We start from the raw sequence: 19,169 nt of genomic DNA, 5'->3' as shown, positions 1-19,169 counted from the left end.
TTTTTGTCTCTGCTGAGGCATCTTTAAAAAAATAGGCCTTGGAGGCCATCACAATCAGGCTAAGATCAGTTTCTCTGATATCTTCAGTACCCAGATAATTTCATTTGGCAGTATCATTTTGCTTTGTTCTTGGTTCATCCCTGCATTTCTACTAGTTCTGCGGTTATCCCTGTAGATCAAATACCACTTCTGTGGTTCAAGGGCCCATGGGCTGCTCATGAGCTTGCACAGGAATCTTTCAGAGCAGGGCCAGTTTCTTTGTTACAGAAAGGTATGCTCTTCCTAGTGGGAAGACAAGAATCTAGCATGCACACTTCATGACTACACAGGCTCAGATCTCTGGCTGAGATTTTCTCTCCCATTTTGGTTTGGTTTGGTTTTGTTTTGTTTTTAAATCCAAACCCATAATATGGTGGGAAACTTTAATGGTTATTCTGACATGCAGAGCTGTTAAGAAAGCTCTTCTCCACAGAGCTAATCCATGGCCAATTTGTCTTACGGTAAACTGGCCAAACACCTTTGGGCACCCAACAGGCGCTACAAGCCGTGCTTTTTCTTTTGAAATTTTGTCATTGAGGGTGCTGCCCTCTTGTGTGCTGCTAGACTATAGGCTCTGTATGACTTGATTACTGTTTATTGCATTTTAGGCAAGTTTCCACAGATGTCTGAGCCCCTCCGCCCCTTTTTTTTCCTCCTTATTTTATTTTGCAAATGAAAGGACGAAAGTAAACAGCTGAGTGACCGAGCCTGTTATGCTTCTGTCTACCTACCTACTTTCTCCTCCCTTCTGCCAGTGTGGGGAGCACAGGCCAGTGATTCCTGATTGACACACCCCTGAACTGATGTCGGTCTCAATGACAGCAGGGTGGTCTGAAGTGGAAAGCAAAAAAATATCCAGTCCCTTTCACTGTATCTGACTGCTGAGCAGGAAACAGGACCTCATGACTGGGGTCACCTTTGTGTTGTGATGGCTCCAGATGACCACTGCAATGGACACGGAGCAAGGAGGCACTGTGGCTGCAGCCCGGCTGCATAGCGGTGGACTCTGGAAGGATGAGGCACAAAGTGGTGGAACACCCTTCTTTTGTGGTACAGAGAAAGAAACTGTGGCACCCTCAGGAAATCCTGGGGTGATTCTCCAGCGGTCATAGAATCATAGAATGTCCTGAGTTGGAAGTGACCCACAAGAATCATCAAGTCCAACTCCTGTCTCTGCACATGACAACCCCAAAGCTCACACCATGTGTCTGAAAGCGTTGTCCAGTCTCTTCTTGAATACTGACGTGACTGCCTCCCTGGGGAGCATGTTCCAGCACTCCACCACTCTCTGGGTGCAGAACCTTTTCCTAATATCAAACCTAAACCTTCCCAGCCTGTCTTCCTGCTGTTCCCTCGGGTTCTGTCATTGGTTGCCAAAGAGAAGAGATCAGTGCCTGCCCTTCCTCCTCCCCTGGTGAGGAAGCTGTAGACTGTTATGAGGTCTCTCCTTAGTCTCCTCTTCTCCAGGCTGAACAAACCAAGTGACTTGAGCTGCTCTTCATACAGCTTCCCCTCCAAACCCTTCACCAACTTTGTAGGCCTCTTCTGGACATTCTCCAGCAGCTTTATATCATTTTTATGCTGTGTTGCCCAGAACTGCACACAGTGCTCCAGGTGAGGCCGCACCAGTGCAGAGCAGAGCGGGACAATCACCTCCCTGCCTGGCTGACAATGCTGTGCTGGATGCACCCAGGACACGGTTGGCACTTCTGGCTGCCAGAGCACATTGTTGGCTCCTGTCATCAGCAAACTTGCTTAGGACTCCCTCAAGTCCTGTGTCCAAGTCATTTATGAAGACATTGAAAAATGCTTGCCCTAAGATGGATCCCTGCGGAACCCCGCTAGTGACTGTTCACCAGCCCAACATAACCCCATTTACTAGAACTCTTTGAGCCCGGCCCATCAGCCAATTGCTCACCCACTGCATTGTGTGTTTATCCAGCTCTATGCTGGGCATCTTGTCCAGGAGGATACTGTGAGAGATAGTATCAAAAGCTTTACTGAAATCCAAACAGATCACATCGACTGGCTTCTCTTGGTCAACTAGGTGGGTAACATTGTCATGGAAAGAAGTTAAGTCCCAGGCAGAGGGACCTCCTCCAGGGACTACAGTTGACTCATCTGGACCCCCAAGCCTGTGTGGCAGACTGCAGTGCAGAGTAGAACTTCTCCAGGGCACATGGAGAAGAACTCTCTGGCATTGAGTAGTGAAATCCTCTCTGACCTGGGGGAAGGCTACGCTCTACCAGTAACCCCACATGAGACTCAAAGGATCTCAGTTGTCTCCAGCTGTCTTGCTGGCCTCAGCGACATCAAGCATAGCAAGACACCTATTTCATGAGAGAAATCACTGAAAATGAGAGAAGAGGGTGGGAGACTGGGAAGGGAGGGAGGTCAGTGCTGCACCCATGAAGCTGCTGGGACTCGCCAGTAACTGGTGAGCTGAACGAGCTGAGCTCTCCCAGCAGGATCTGAGAGCTCAGGGCAGCCCATAGGAGTGCTCCTCTGTCCACCACAGGCCGAAGAGTTCCCACCTCTGCACCTTGCTCTTTCCCAGTTGTGGCCAGCCAAAAATCATGGTGACAAGGCCCAACACTGGGCTGGCTGGGCTACCGTCCTTTAGCACAGGGATACCAGCTGTGAAGACAGGTGGCAACCAAGACAAGACAAGAATCAGACAGAAATGGGGACTGTCCTGGACTGTGGGTGAGATCCTGAGCAGCTGGGCTGTGGGCACTTGAGACAGTCACCCCAGAGGGAGTGAGGGCTCATGGGTTTTATTGACCCTTACTCGGTCCATGTGACCAGGTTCATTCTGGGATCATGCATCCCTGCTGTGGTCTGGGCTTTATGGTTGCATCTTGACCAGGAACCTCCATGGGCTTATTGAGTCCCTTCTGAGCCCCTGTCAGTAGGATGCTGTCTGTGTGTGAATGCTGGAGGGATGCCTGAGCCATAACTGCCCCAACAACAACAAATAGAATGTTTTCTTCTGTCTGAGTTTGGTGGATGTCCTGCCCTCCCAAGGACTCCAGTCCTGAGCAGCATGTGAATACTCTTATGTAATTTCCTGAGCTAGTGACAGCAGCGTGCATTCTTCAGACTCCTGTACCACCTGACAGGTTACCGAGAGTCAGTGCTTTAAACAAACCGAGTAGAATCTTTAATAGGTGCAGTCTTCAAGGAAAACGACCAAAAAAAGTTTGAAATTCTGTGCACCACATTTGAAAGAAGTTATAATATATCCATATAGAGGCATTTGTTTTCTTAGGTGCTGAAACTGGTTTTATCAGAGAAAGCTTCTAGTTAGAGGAGCCCAGGGTCATTCTACTACATTCACAGTACCAGTGACTTCTAGGGTGACATAGGGCCAAAGGCTTTATTTCTGTGTCGGGTTTTTTCACTTTGTACTGTTTGTCCTACCCATAAAGAAAATGGCAGCATTTATTAGTGTTTATATAACTAGAAAAGCCCGTTATAGAGAAAAAAACCACAAATCCTTGTCTTGCTGTCCTGGTAGGCTGCATTGTGCTCCTGTGTGTCCGGACAAAGTGCACAGACCTCGCATTTGTCCACTTAGAAACTGAGCTCGTAGGAAGAATGGTTTTGGGGGCTACAGACATTCTTCTGCTTTTAATTCCCATCACACAGTTCAGTTTCACTCACTTATTTTGATATGAGCACTTCAAAACAATCGGAGATTGAGGGAAGGACTTTCAGAGAGACGCAGAGGAATGGGTACTTCTATTTGCTGGTTGTGGGAGATCAGTATAAAATTACCCTTGTTGTTACTGAAAATTTCAGCCTTGAGACCCATTTTTAAAGTGATCTACCATCTACAGACAACAATACCACTGTTTATGTACAAATACTGAATACAGTTTAAAACGTGTATGTTAGAATGCTGAATACTAGTCAGTATTGGAAATTATTTATCACTAAGGCAAAATCAAAACTTACTCCTGAGACTTGATTGAACAGTATGTCAGAAAGCAACAGTATTGCATTGGAAGTGACAAATCTAGTTAATTACTACTTTCTGGCACCTAAAAATGAATTTTAAGAGTTCTGCTATGAAATGTGTTTCAGACTGCTGTAATAGTCCAAAGCAAGGAGGAGATAGGTAGACTACTAGAGTCGCACCCTGCCTTCCCTGAGGCAGGCCCAGCAGGTAGACAGGGCACATGACATAAAGGACTCACTATCCTCTCTCCACATGGCTGAACATGGTGACTCAAGGAAGAGGGGGCAATGGCAACATGTTCCTGCCCAACGCAGCAGGTGCGTCTCTGCTATGACTACCCCACCTTCCCAGGTTCCCTTGCAAAACAGGTATGAGGCTTTGCAAGTGGAACTAAACAACATCAGTAAGGATAATGGTTCAACTAAGTTGGAGTTGCCACAGAGGTTAAGTCAGTCTATGCCCTCTGTCAAAACCTCTTCCATAAAGAAAAAAAGATGGGTCATTGTCATAGGAGACTCCATTCTGAAGGGAACAGAAGGCTCAATAGGCACACTGGACCCACTTCTTAGGGCAGCCTGCTGCCTCTCTGGAATCTGGGTTAAAGATGTGAAGACAAAACTTCCTGCCCTGGTACAGCCCTCAGATTGTTATCCATTAGAGATTTTTCACGCAGGCAGGTGTGAAGTTGCAACAGGAAAACTGAAGGCAATCAAGAGGGACTTCAGGGCCTTGGGACAACCAGTTAAGGGATTGGAACCACAAACAGTGTTATCCTCTGTCCCTCCAGTTGCAGGGAACGATGAGGGAATACATAGAAAGACCCAGAAGATCAACACCTGGCTGTGAGAGTGGTTTCACCAGCAGAATTTTTACTTTTTTGATCATGGGTCAGTTTATATGACACCAGGCCTACTGGCAATAAAGGGGGCACACCTGTCTCAAAAGGAAAAGGATCCTTGAACAGGAGTTAGCAGGGCTCATTGAAATAACTTTAAATTTGAAGTGGGAAGGGGAGAAAGCTAGACTTACCAGAGATAAGCCTGGAGGTAGCATGCCAACGTTTGGGGTACAGGGTGTTATTGAGGTCCTTTGCTCTGCTGCCTTAGTGGAGGTAGGGATTAAGAAGCCATACAGCAGCAGAGACACAAGGGTTATTAACTGGTTAGAAACCAGGGAAGCGCCTAAGAATGGTCACATAGAAATTAGGGCTTCTCCCTCCAAAAAGGTGGCAGGATCAATAGCCCAGCTGAAGATCACATATACCAATGCACACAACAAACAGGAGGAGCTGGAAACCACTATGAAGCATGAAAACTATGAAATAGTTGCCATCACAGAAACATGGTAGGGTGACTCCCACAACTGGAGTGCTGCAGTAGATGGCTGTAAACTCTTAAGAAGTGATAGGCATGGAAGGTGGGGTAGCCCTGTATGTTAGGGAGTATTTTGATTGTCTAGAGCTTAATGATGGTGACGACAGGGTTGGGTGTTTATGGCTGAGAATCAAGGCAAAGGCCAACGAGGCAGACATTCTGGTGGGAGTCTGTTACAGACCACCCAACCAGGATGAAGAGATAGATGAAATATTCTGTAAGCAGTTGGGAGAAATCTCATGATTGCTAGCCCTTGTTCTCGTGGGGGAGCCCGTGTTTTCGTTTCCCACAGCATTCTCATGGAGAAACTGGCAGCTCATGGCTTGGATGGATGTTCTCTTTGCTGTGTAAAAAACTGGCTGGATGGCCGGGCCCAAAGAGTTGTGGTAGTGGATGGAGTCAAATCCAGTTGGCAGTTGCTTACGAGTGGTGTTCCCCAGGGCTCACTGTTGGGGCCAGTTCTGTTTAATCTCTTTATCAATGACATGGATGAGAGGACAGAGTATACTCTTAGTAAGTTTGCAGATGACACCAAGTTGAGTGGGACTATTGACTGCTGGAGGGTGGGAAGGGTCTACAGAGGGATCTGGACCGGTTGAATCATTGATCTGAGGCCAATTATATGAGTTTCAACAAGGCCAAGTGCCAGGTCCTGCGCTTGAGTCACAACAACCCCAGGCAGCACTACAATCTCGGGGAAGAGTGGCTGGAAAGCTGCCTGGCAGAAAAGGACCTGAAGGTCTTGATCAACAGCTGGCTGAACATGAGCCAGCAGTGTGCCCAGGTGGCCAAAAAGGCCAACAGCATCCTGGCTTGTATCAGGAACAGTGTGGCCAGCAGGACTAGAGAAGTGATTGTGCCACTGTACTCGACACTGCTGAGGCCTCATCTCAAATCCTGTGTTCAGTTTTGGGCCCTTCATCACAAGAAGAACATTTAGGGGCTGGAGAGAGTTCAAGGAAGGGCAACAAAACTGTTGAATTGTCTGGAGCACAAGTCTTATGAGGAGCGGTTGAGGGAACTGGGGCTGTTTAGCCTGGAGAAAAGGGGGCTGAGGGGAGACCTTATCGCTGTCTGCAACTACCTGAAAGGAGGTTGTAGCATGGAGGGTGTTGGTCTCTTCTCCCAAGTAACAAGTGACGAGGATGAGAGGAAATGACCTGAAGTTGCACCAGAGGAGGTTTAGATTGGATATTCGGAAAACTTTCATCACAGAAAGGATTATCAAGCACTGAAACAGGCTACCCAGGGAAGTGGGGGACTCACCATCCCTGGAGGTATCTAAAAGACATGTAGATGTGGTTCTTAGCGACATAGTTTAGAGATGGACTTGACAATGCTAGGTTAATGGTTAGACTCAATGATCTTAAATGTCTTTTCCAACCGAACGGTTTAATGAAAATTATTGTTTAATTATTCATTTATAAATCAGTAAACTACAAGGTACTTTAGGCAGCTAAATAATCTTACAAGGCAGTCAGAGTGTTCTTACTGATTTACTAAAAATCAATTCTGAATTTTGAGACTTAGATGTTTAGGTGTATTTGAAGCCATAAAGATATGTCTTTGTGAGGCTAACAACAGAGGATTTTTAAGAATGCTTAAGGATGCCTGGATGTGTAGGTTATTGGACATCATTAAAACTATCTGAATGACTCTCATGAAGTATAATAAGTATTTGTATGGTTTCCACTACATGAAAATGCACACAAAAGAAACATTACCTCATACTCTAACCGAAGTGCTTAAAATCTGTGTTTCAAATAAGAAAGGTAGTGTGACAGGACATGTGTGTGTAGTTGACCATCTAGAATAACATTGTTTCAGTTCTTCTTTATCCACTTATTTTCAAGTCTACTTCATCCCATTAGTATTTCTGCTGTCAGACATGGAGATGTTCTTCATAGAGTGGAAAACCTTTCCTTCCTCTTCTTGGTTGGAATGAAGCATATGTGTGAATCACCTGTTCAAGGTAAAAGAGTCTCTCTCAAAGGAATTAGTCTTATTTTCATTATGATCTGGAGAAAAGCAAAGCACACTACGAATTCTAATGTGTGTGTGTAAGGTGCCCAGTTATCCTGGCTCCTTCGTATTCTGGGATGTACATAGGCTGAACTCAACTGCGTTTTTACAGTTTACAACAAAACTAAACCCACTCATTTCAAAATTATGATAAAATGGAAGAGCTGATTTTATGCTTCTTAAACGATTCTGTTCTAGAATCAAAATCACACAACAGTCTCACGTAACTGTGGTAAAAATCAATGGAATTAAGTGCAATGAGAGTTTCAGTTCTTTAGTTCTGCTGTTCATGATCTCAGTTGTGTTCTGTTTACTGCAGTAGTGTCCAGATAGGCTGTCTCTTTGCTTTTATATACACACACATGTGTAAGTATACACACAATACCTGAAGAGACTTCCGGACATCTGTGCCTATGAGCACACAACAAAGAACATCAGATAGATATTTAGCTGTGAGTGGCCCTCATTTCCTATGTGCCATCAGTGTTTTGTCTGTATTTTCTTGTACCTATGTGTGCCATTTTGGCTAATAATGGATTTTTAGAAGACCTTTAATTTTCAGGAGAATAAAAGGCACAGTCATATGGAAAGCAGGCTTCTACAGTTTTTTCACTCACAGTTTGGCAGTGAAGATTATTTTAGAAGTGCAGCTGGTGAACTGTGTTCATCCTTCTGGTTCACTCCTGCAACAGAAGGTATTTTCTTTATTTTGTCTCTTCATACACGCAGTCATTCACTTATCTCACATACCTCAGACTCAGTTTTACTACAACATATTGTGCACATCATCTAAACAAGAGTGAATGTTTCTTATTGGTAGGAGGACCAACATTTGTTTTTGAAACTGATGGGTAAAACCCACAAAGACGCGGTACACATTTCAGGCTCTTTTGTGAGTGAATGAATTACCCTATGACCCTAGCAGAAAAGGTAAGAAAATCTCACAGACTTTGTAAAGGACTGAATTTTGGCTTTATGCCACAAGAAATGTGAGTTCAGTATCTGTAGGGATACTTCTTTCAAATGTTTGACCAATTAGCTTCTACATTCTGTCAAAGTGGACTTTCCTCTTTCAGCTGTTAATAGCTACATGTTTGATTTCCCCACTTCGGTAGCTAACCTCCTTTACATTTTGTAAGGGAATTTTCGTTTTTCTGTATTTACATTGCATTTAAATTTTTCAAGTGCCTGCACACTTCTTACTACAAATATATTTTATTTTTTACAAGTGACCCTTTAAAGATGATGTAATGGAAAGAACACTAGCCTAGTTTAACTCACAGTGAAACAGTAGCACCTGCTTCCCTTTGAATTTACAGTCCATATTAAGATTTTGGAAAACTTTAGGAAACTCAGTCAGCAACATCCACAGTGTTGGCAACAGCTAGTTCCACGGCTGAGCACTAGATTAAGGCAGACAGCGGGGTTCCAGGAACCAGGGAAACCTGAGGAAAAGTCTGCTGTGGCATTCACGCTGGGGAGCGGCAGCTCTCATGAGAGGGGCTGATGAGGCTTGGGCATTGCCAGGAGCAACCATGGGTGATTTAAACATGATTCTAGGGAGTTCAGGTGACCAGAAGTGTGGCATTCATACAGGAAGGGCAGGGAAGCTCTGCCAACTCAAGAGATTTGCTCAACTGATGGTTATTGTTCTCCCAGAAGGAGTCTTACTATGGTATCCACCTGACGCAAAGGTGTGTCCTCTGCACTCACCAGAAGGGATGCAGCAATACAGACAGACCTGCCACAGGAACAGGCAGTTGTCTATACCTCAGGGTGCAGGGAGTGCCAGAGCCTCTCACTGGTATGCTATGGCAGTACAGATAACAGCTGCATGAGGTGGGAGCAGGTGGATGATCTGCTTGGCCTGGTGGTAGATCTGAGAGAGACGGTAGAAAAGTTGAGAATCATCAGGGAGTCTGAGAAGGAGATAGACTGGTGGCATCAAGCTCTGGCCTCCCTGAGACAGGAAAGGCCACCAGTAAGAAAAAAACATCAAAGGAGTCCTGTATCCTCCCCCTGCCAGACTGAAGACAGTAGGTCAAGGGAAAGGGGTGAATGGAAACAAGTCCACACTCAGGGTGGCAGGCAACCCCCACCCCCCACCTTGCCTATGTCATCCTCCCAAGTGCCTCTGTAGAACAGGTATGAGGCTCTGGATGTGGAAGGCCAGACAATGGCTGAGGAAAATGAAGGTCTATCTGTATCACAAGTGTTGACAAGATCAGGAAGGCCTGCCCTCCACATTTAACCATCTCCACAAGGAAGAAAAGAAGGGTTATAGTTGTAGGTGACCCCATTCTGAGGGGTACAGAGGGTCCAATATGTGGGACAGACCCTCCTTGCAGGAAGATCTGATGCCTTCCTGGGGCCTGGGTTAAGGACATCACCAGGAAACTTCCTAGCCTGGTACAGCCCTTGGACTACTACCTGTTGCTGGTCTTCCATATGGGTGGCGATGAAGTTGCAACCCGTAGTCCAAGGTTGATCAAAAGAGACTTCAGGGCCTTGGGACAGTTGGTAAGGGAATTGGGAGCACAGGTTATTTTCTCCTCTCTCCTTCCAGTTGAGGGTGGTGACATTAGAAGAAACAGATGGACATAGTCTATTAATACATGGCTTTGTGGCTGGTGTCACCACCACAATTTTGGGTTTTTTGATAATGGGATGGCCTACAGGGCAATGGATTTGCTGGCATTGGATGGAGTTCACCTTTCTCAAAGAGGGAAGAGGGTCTTTGCACGTGAGCTAGCAGGGCTCATCGACAAAGCTTTAAACTAGGCACTAGGGGGAGAGGGATAGTATCAGGCTCACCTGTGACAAGCTGTGGGATGAGAGACCAAGGATGGAGGGGTGGGGTGCTAGTGAGGACCCTCAGCTGGTGGTCTTGAGATGTGTTGGCCTCACTGGAGCACACCTGAAGTTTTATGGAGATGAGTCAGGGACTCAGCAGAACAGAGCTGGCAGATCTTTAAGGACACTTTCCATCAAACACAAGAGCTCTTGATCCCCAGGTGTAAGAAATTGGGTAAGGAAGGCAAGAAGCCAGCATGGATGAGTGAAGATCTGCTGGTCAAACCAAAGGGCGAGAAGGAAATGCACAGGCAAGGACAGGGATCCTGAGAAGAATGTAGTGACACTGCCTGGTTGTGCAGAAATGGAGTCAGGAAGGCCAAGGTGCCGCTGGAGCTAATTTGGCAAGCGACACAAAGAATAACAAGAAGGTCTTCTACAGGTATGTCAACCAGAAAAGTAAGGTCACAGAATGCAAACCCCCCCGATGAGAAAAACCAGTAAAACGGACAAGGATAAGGTTGAGGTATTCATGAATTTTTTGCCTCCGTCTTCACTGGCAAGCTCTCTTCGCACACCTCTTGAGTGGATCACAGAACCACAGAATGTTAAGGATTGGAAGGGACCTCGAAAGATCATCCAGTCCGATCCCCCTGCCAAAGCAGGAACACCTAGATGAGGTTACACAGGAAGGCGTCCAGCCAGGTTTCGAATGTCTCCAGAGAAGGAGACTGCAAGATGCAGACTGGGGGAGCAAAGTCGCTCCCACTGTAAGAGATCACGTTTGTGACCACTTGAGGAACCCAAACACACATAAATCTATGGGATCTGACAACATGCATCCCAGAGTCCTGAGGCAATTGGCTGATGTAGTTGCCAAGCCACTCTCCATGATATCTGAAAAGTCATGGCAATCAGGTGAAGTCCCTGGTGACTGGAAAAAGGGAAACATTGCACCCACTTTAAAAAGGGTAGGAGGACACCAGGAGCTACTGACTGTGAGCCTCACCTCTCTGCCTGGGAAGATCACGGAACAGATCCTCCTGGAAGCTATGCTAAGGCACATGGAGGACAAGGAGGTGATTCAAGACAGCCAGCGTGTCTTCACCAAGGGCAAGTCCTGCCTGACCAACACAGTGGCCTTGTACGATGGAGTAACTACATGAGTAGTTAAATTCATACCTGAAGCAGAACACAAGAGAAGAATCATAAAATAATTTCAGTTGGAAGAGACTTTAGGATCACTGAATCCAACCATGACCTAAGCTAACTCTAGCACTAAACCATGTCCCTAAGAACCTCATCTAAATGCCTTTTAAACCCCTCCAGGGATGGTGACTCAACCACTTCCCTAGGCAGCCTGATCGAATGCTTGATGATGCTTTCTGTGAAGAATTTTTTCCTCATATCCTATCTGAACCTTCCCTGGTACAACTTGAGGCCATTTCTTTTTGTCCCATCACTTGCTACTTGGGAGAAGAGACCAACACCCTCCATGCTACAACCTCCTTTCAGGTAGTTGCAGACAGCGATAAGGTCTCCCCTCAGCCCCCTTTTCTGCAGGCTAAACAGCCCCAGTTCCCTCAGCTGCTCCTCATCAGACTTGTGCGCCAGACTCCTCACCAGCTTTGCTGCCCTACTCTGCACTCTCTCCAGCCCCTCAATGTTCTTCTTGTGATGAAGGGCCCAAAACTGAACACAGGGTTCCAGGCAGGGTCTCGCCAGTGCAGTGTACAGTGGCACAATCACTTCTCTAGTCCTGCTGGCCACACTGTTCCTGATACAAGCCAGGATGCTGTTGGCCTTTTTGGCCACCTGGGCACACTGCTGGCTCATATTCAGTCAGCTCTCAATCAACACCCAAGAAGGCAATTTCTTCCATCTGAATCCTAAAAGAAACAAGCAGTTTTTGAAAGTTTTGAAAGAAAGTGTACAGACAAATCAAGTCACGGTTTTCAGGCTGTAGCTCCCGTAAGTTCTCACTAAAGCACAAGCCTCCAGAGTGGGGTGAGTTTTCAGACACACTGGGAAGGTTAAACAACATCTCGCTACTCTTTTTGTCAGTCTGGCTTTTTAGGCAGTCACCCCCACAAAGTTTGCATAAGACTGAGACAACTACCCTTGCTAGGTGTGTCAAAGGAAAGGAAATCTGCACAAGGATAACTTTGTCAACCACAGTTCCTTTATTAATGGTACAGCACAGCAACATCAACTGAAATAAATACAGTTATTGGTACATAATACAAAAATATAACCATTCATAAAATTCATACTGTGCTAGGAATTATGTCTTGAGCTTCAGCACTTGATAATTTCTCTTAAATAATGCGGACAGGTACCCTCAGCCAAATGAATGTAATAATATTTTCTCTAATTCGAAGACAAACACACGAGGAACAGTTTATTAGTTCAGTGTACCCATACATCACACCTCAGTTAAGATTTGAGAGCAAACTAACAGTTTTTCAAGTTCTCCTTTTACCATTGTTCTCTATCAATAGCACAGTGGTTCTATAACCAAATGGTGAATTTTTGATAGTAGCATTTATTCATAGGTACAGAAAAGTATTTATCAGACAACCATCTTAAGGCACTATGGTTTCCACAACAGACACATGAAATTACTGGCAAAAAAACAATTTTAAAGACGGCTATGAGTGTTTAGCTACAGTACTATTGATGAACAACATTCTGTTTAAATATATTCTTGACAATACATTCAGTTGACTAGTGTGGCTTTTTTTTTTCTTTTTAAAAAAGTAGTAAAATATAAGATTTTGACATTGCTACAATCTCAAGAATGCCTCAAGTCTTTGCAAAAAAAAAGAAATCCCCCTTTATCCCTTCATTTTAAAAAGTAAAAAAATCCAACTGTCACTCTTGCAAGAAAATTCTTTTACAGACTTCTTAGAAATACAGTTTCCAACATGCTAGATAGTAAAAGTCCACTAAATTATTTTGTTCTCCTTTAAAAGAAAGTTTGTTTAACTGCTGAGAAGTACTCCACCCCCAATTCTGTATTCCCTCTATCTCTGCTATCAACAGCACTGGTGAACAATTCACTAAAATGAAATCAAGTTTCTCCTGAAGTCCTACATAGCAAACATGAGTTCTTGACTTGCTCAAGACCTCTTCCTAATAATATCCCATTGTATTTGCTGAAAGTTAAAACAATATGAAGTGGAACTAACATGCTGACAATACCTGCGCTAAAGACCAAAACTGCTGCCTTGTTAAAACTCTCTTAAATCCAAAGTGAAAAGTAGGATAGGACAAGGAGTAAATTCATAAAACTGCACAACAGAAACTGTGTGTTCCAAATTGCACATGGTAGTTCAGACACAGAACTACAGTTGAGATATATCCACAAAACCATTTTGCATTTCGGAAAATGTTCCAGCCACAACACGAGCTGATGCCAAAAGATTATAAACATGACAAAGTCACTGCAGCTTACCTAGGTCCACTCACTGAGTAGAGGATAGAAAAAATATCGAAGGGAAAAAAAAAGTAGATTTGGAATCACATACTACTTACTTTAAGAAGCATTTTCCAAACTAGTATCTATTCTGACAATAGCCCCTCTGTTTACCTATCCCTACATTTCAGAGTAGGACCAGCTGCAATTACTTGTAATAAATAACCCATACCCACTATAGTGTCGATGTATTATTTCATGTATCCCCAAAGCCTTTCACTTGTGTATTGGTCAAAATCCTTGGCTTGTACCCACACTTGGTGTAGAGAGTTGATGAATTTTTTTTTGTGCCTTACAGTAATGTAAATCTTGAAGTCAGACATTTAATGGCCAGTGTAGTGAATAACTCCAAGGTTCTCCCCATTTTCCTATGACAAATGCCAGCAGCATATAAGATGCAAAGCTGCCTTTTATTACCTCTTTTGCCTAGAGGCCCAATGAGCAGAAGTCTCATTATACTGTTTCTGCATCTTTTGCGCCTGAACCTTTAAAGTTTATCAACTTTCACACTGTCATTCATTTCCTGAATTTCAGTGAAACACTTCCTCAGAAGTAAACTACACAGGTCATATGTTGTCATATGTACAGTCAACTATGAAGAACAATGTCTCAGATTCTGGTAACCTAAGGAGCAACAGTAATTTCCTACATTTCAAATAAACTTAAAATAAATAATCTCAATTAAAATAACAGCTTCAACCACCACAGCTGTGTAGTATACAAAAAAAATAAGAACTATACAGAATTAATATTGCTACTGTTACTTAATCATTGGCTTCCTGCACCATAGGAAATTTCTGACTCAACCAATAGCAAAATTTTCTAAGCTACTAGCTAAAATCCAGATGTAAAAATGATATAAAACTGAGAAAGGAGGTTGCAATAACATTCTGTACGTTAAAACCAGACATTCTTCACTTAAATGAACTACCCATACCTTAGATTCAGAAGAGGTCACAATTAACTTTGGTCATGTTCTGCATGTGCTTAGATCTCTGAACAACTGGTAACTTTAAGATACACAGTTTATGTGTAAGGACCTAAAACTGCCTTCTGCTCATTTTGTGTGACTGGGTTAATGATGAATTAACACAAGGAAACTAAAATTATCATGTATGGTTGGTTCCAACCTCAGTTACCAAAACAGACATATGACAACAAAGTACCTATAAAAGCAGTGCAAATATAAAAGTTTCATAACAGGGGAGGAAAAAAAAAAAGTAAAAAAAAAAAGCAGCGTGGGTTTGCTCAGTAGTTGTTCACTGTTTTGCCTTCTGGCAGATGAAAGAAGTTATCTTCTTTGAGTTTAAGATGCTCTGGTAAATCTAGCTGTCTTTTTGCTTCTTCAATGTCTTCCTGAATTGCTGAAATTAGTGCCTCTGAAAAAGACAAGAATAGGGATATATAAAGGTTGGTTTGAATTCTGAACACAACAGCAAGGGAAAATAAGGTACACTACAGAATACCAAACAACAATCATAGAAGCAGAATTCAATTATTACCACAAGGTTTCAAAAGCTAAATTATTTGGTTTTAAAATGTGCCCCCCTCTTTTTTTAATATGCCAGAGTTGCATTTTTCACTGTTATAAGCACTCCTTGTTCCAAAAGACATCTTAGCAGAAGAACAACAGAGTTTCATGAACTGTTTCAACTCTAACAGAGCTACATTTTAAAAACAAGTCAACAGACTAGACTGATGCTTTTACGACAAACCCATGATTTTAAAGTTACTCCTCAGACAAGTGACACAACAATACCATTTTTAGTGTGATACGCTGGAAGATGTGGGGGTATGTTCTTGGTTTTAATTAAACCAACTTGTATATTCACCTTATTAAAACATTTTACTGAAATTTCAAAGGTTAACAGTTAAAACATCTAATTATGGAAAAAGAAGAAGTGAAGTCACAGTACTTGCGTGAATAAGACAAATAAGAGATTAGTGTGAGGGATATCCTGTAATACTGACCTACGGAATCAAAGTTTTTTTCCGGTCGAATATATCCAGTTATGACTATACTAAGAATTTCTCCGTAAAAGTCATCTTTGAAGGTGTGGATAATGTGCGTTTCCTAAGGGAAGAGAAATAAGTTGGTGTTTCTGATGAACTTTGACTTTATTCCTCTTACTGTAAGGATGCACTTCTAATATTCCTAATTCAAATTTTCCCCAACAGATACCAATAAAAGGGACATTTAGTTTAGCACGTATAATGCAAGATTAAAAGGCTACGGCTTTTGCTTATGTTAGGAAGAAGAACTGTATTTTGCATGGAATTTAAGAAATGTGATGGCCAAAACAAAAAAAAAAGGCAAAAACGTGGAATTACTCAGGAGAAATGCTTCACCACTTCTCAGAGGTAAGATTTCCAAGGCAACAAATCAAAACCTAAGCTTAATGTTTCGTTGTTAAGTTGATGCATCCAAATGAGTATGAAAATTTTGATTGAAATAGTTGGCTTAAGGAAACCTTTTACAGCCAGCTCACACAGAAACTGAACGATAAAATCTAAGAAGGAACGAAGGTTGAGACAGGGTTCCATCTCATGCTCAAAACCATTCCATGCACATCTCCCTCTCTAATGTAAGTCCACCCACAGCAAAAGCAGCAGAAATACCAGATGGAAAGCTCTGGACTACCTGCTCAGAAAAGTTAACTGCAAAATTTTTTAAAAGTATCCCTTTGCATAGGACAAGAATATTACAGGGTCTTCAAACATTTAATACTTTACAAAGTTCATGCCTTACTGATTCATGCCCAAATAAAGTATTTTAAACAATTAAAACAGGGCTCTGCAAGACTCAGGAAAAGCAACAGCACCTGACAGCAAGAAAAACACAGCAGTCACAGCTCAGGATTTTAACTTAACTCCTCCGCCCTATTACTATGTACACCTCTGAATATTTTTTCTGTATTTCAAGCCAAAGCACCTCATGTATGGATTTCATCGTTTAAGAGAAGAACTAAAAGAAAATCATTACCAATTAAGATGCCAAACATCTCCTATTTGAAATGTAAATAGATTGCAGAGAAAAATAGATAAGTATGTTCCAGTTTATGCTAGGGGTCTCATAACCAGTTAATTCAATGCATTTATCAAGCTGATGTTTAGCTAGCTATCACCACCATAAGCAACCACAATTTCAGAAATACTGTTAAATTTTTATTTTAGAAGTATATAAGTAATGATGGAATAGAAAGAAGAAAATAAACTTTATTCATGTACAGCTGTATACTCTCTGGTTACTAAGAGTATTTTCTTTTCACAATACAAACATATGATATGGATATCAAATATATTTCTAAGAGCAAACAGATCTATAGGTCTCATTTACGGATCAAATTCTGCTTATCTTATTCAAATTCAACATCTGGCTCATTTATTACAATAAAAATTCCACACAAAGCAAAATTCTTACCACTGATTTCTTAATATTCTTGTAGAAAGGATTCCATCCTATGCTCACAACCATTTTATGCACATCTCCATTTCCAACACAGGCCCATCCATAGTATATACCAGTAGACATATCAGATGGAAAGCTTTCAACTACTTGCTCAGAAAAGTTAGCTGCAAAAATTTTAGAAAATGTAAAGTGTGAGTGACACTGTGTAAGTCAAAGACATAACAGAATCTTCAAACATTTAAAAGCCAAACTCTGCCTACATATTATTTACAAACATAACACTGATGATGGTGCAAATGATGCAACGTGTCATTTGGCGAAGTATAAAATACAAACCAGGTTCACAAAATTCAGTTCCTATGGTAATATTAGAGTTGTCACATATCTTATGCATACTATATTTTATAGTTATACACATTCTCTTCTGCAGTAATAATTAATAAATATGTTACATATCCAGTCTAATATATTTCACTCTTAGGATAACTGTTTAATATGGTGAAAGATGAGAAAAACATTCAAATTTCTTCTGCACTACAAAATAGCATCTCAGAACAATTTACTTGCAAGTTAAATAATTACTTATAAAATAGAATACATATAAATAAATGAAATTATTATTTAGTCACCTGTCAATTTTGGACGAGTTGCCTTTCCAAGGCATCTGTGGATTTTGGGGATTTTCTATGAAAACTACATCCCTACAGTAAAATAAATTGCCTTCTGACTGAAGCCGGCCTTCTTGCAAAATTACTGTCCTTGTATCTCCACATAAGTGGATCTCTTCAGGCAAGACATCAAGTTGACTTGAAAGAATTTATAGTTACTGCATTTTTATCAAAGCTCACAAGTCCCCTACTCCCTTTACGCCATTTATAAGTCAAAAGTAAAATGCAAAATTGTTAACAGATGTTGTCAGTAATCCAGCACCTCAAGATTGGTCTTATATAGTTTGTCTGCTAGGAGTGGTGCAACATGACTGCTGACTTCGGTGTCTGTTTAAGACAGGCCAAAATTCACTTGAATTACACATCTTTATTTAGATACCTGAAACAGAGATGAACAACAGGAAAATATATTTCTTTGCAGGCCACATCCACCTGCTGTTTTTTAACCTCTGTGTTATTTCCCTTGACCTTCTTTCCTTACAACTATTCCCAATGCCTACTCCTTTTCTTCTCCTAATCTGAGGTTTATGTGAACGGATATTTTCAAAGCTTCCACACCACAACACCGTGCATGTGACCACTTATCTACATCCTGAACACTATCGTGACGGTCATTAGATGCTTAAACCAACCAAAAAAACCCCAAAAAACCAAAAAACCACCCAAGCAAACAAACAAACATAACGAGACTGAAAAAAACACCTAACAGAACGGGGGGAAAGTAACACAAGAGGGTACAAGACTCTAGGCAACGAAAAAAAAAAAAAAAAACAAACCACCTGCCATAAAAAAGTGCTAACACGGAGCAAGCCAAGCCTTTTCCCCGAACGAGCGAGCGAGGCCGGCGGCGCGGCTGTGCGGCCAGCGGGCCCCGCGGCGCTCACGGGCGCTCAGTCCCCAGCCGGGGTCCCGCGCCCCTCCCGGCAGCACCGCCGGGCGCCGGAGCCCCAGCGCGGCGGCTGCGGGGAGACCCGCGCCCGGGCTCTGACCGGCGGCTGCACTTCAGCATCCCCCCCGCCCCGCGGCGCCGGGACAGGGACCCGGCGCGGACCGCCGGCCCCGCGGGGTGGCCGAGGCCGGGCCGAGCCCGGCTCCGCCGCGGCGGACACCTCGCCGGTGGCTCTCGCGGGAGGCGTCACCCCCGCCACGCCCCGGCCCCCCGCGCCCCCCGCTCACCGGTGGGGATGCCCAGCTCCTTGGAGCCCCTGCCGAAGCCCTTCACCACCTCCCCGCGGCAGAAGTACGGCAGGGGCCGCATGGCGGGCGACGGCGGCCGTTGGGGCAGGCACGCGACAGCAGCTCGAGCCGCCAGCGGCTCCCAGCAACAGGGAAACACCGCCGCTGGCGGGCGGCGCTCTCCACCACCTTGTTCTGGGCGCTGCCAAAAAGGGGGGAGAAATCTGCTGGAGCGTTCCGGTTTTCA

At 43.4% G+C, this 19,169-nt stretch overlaps 1 protein-coding gene across 1 annotated transcript; it reads right to left on the bottom strand.

Annotated features, from left to right (window-relative positions):
* Positions 1-12,429: 12,429 nt before the first annotated feature.
* On the bottom strand, positions 12,430-19,101 carry LOC136001966 (riboflavin kinase-like). Its single transcript, XM_065656733.1, has 4 exons — positions 18,923-19,101; positions 17,091-17,242; positions 15,641-15,743; positions 12,430-15,048 (listed from the first exon to the last, which is right to left on the bottom strand). Exons 1-4 carry the CDS (start codon positions 19,002-19,004, stop codon positions 14,918-14,920), a joined length of 468 nt encoding a protein of 155 aa, XP_065512805.1. The 5' UTR covers positions 19,005-19,101; the 3' UTR covers positions 12,430-14,917.
* Positions 19,102-19,169: the final 68 nt, after the last annotated feature.

This window comes from Caloenas nicobarica, chromosome Z (assembly GCF_036013445.1).
Source record: "Caloenas nicobarica isolate bCalNic1 chromosome Z, bCalNic1.hap1, whole genome shotgun sequence".
NCBI lineage: Eukaryota > Metazoa > Chordata > Aves > Columbiformes > Columbidae > Caloenas > Caloenas nicobarica.
The sequence above is the reverse complement of the archived record's forward strand: the minus strand, read 5'-3'. Positions and strand labels throughout refer to the sequence as shown.

What these genes read in the sequence shown, in the direction of transcription:
- LOC136001966 (XM_065656733.1), bottom strand. Translation starts at nt 19,004, where the DNA reads ATGCGGCCCCTGCCGTACTTCTGCCGCGGGGAGGTGGTGAAGGGCTTC. An exon ending in GGAGCTGGGCATCCCCACCG is followed by an intron (nt 17,243 to 18,922) that starts GTGAGCGGGGGG and finishes AAATTTTTGCAG; the next exon opens with CTAACTTTTCTGAGCAAGTA. An exon ending in AAAAAACTTTGATTCCGTAG is followed by an intron (nt 15,049 to 15,640) that starts GTCAGTATTACA and finishes TGTCTTTTTCAG; the next exon opens with AGGCACTAATTTCAGCAATT.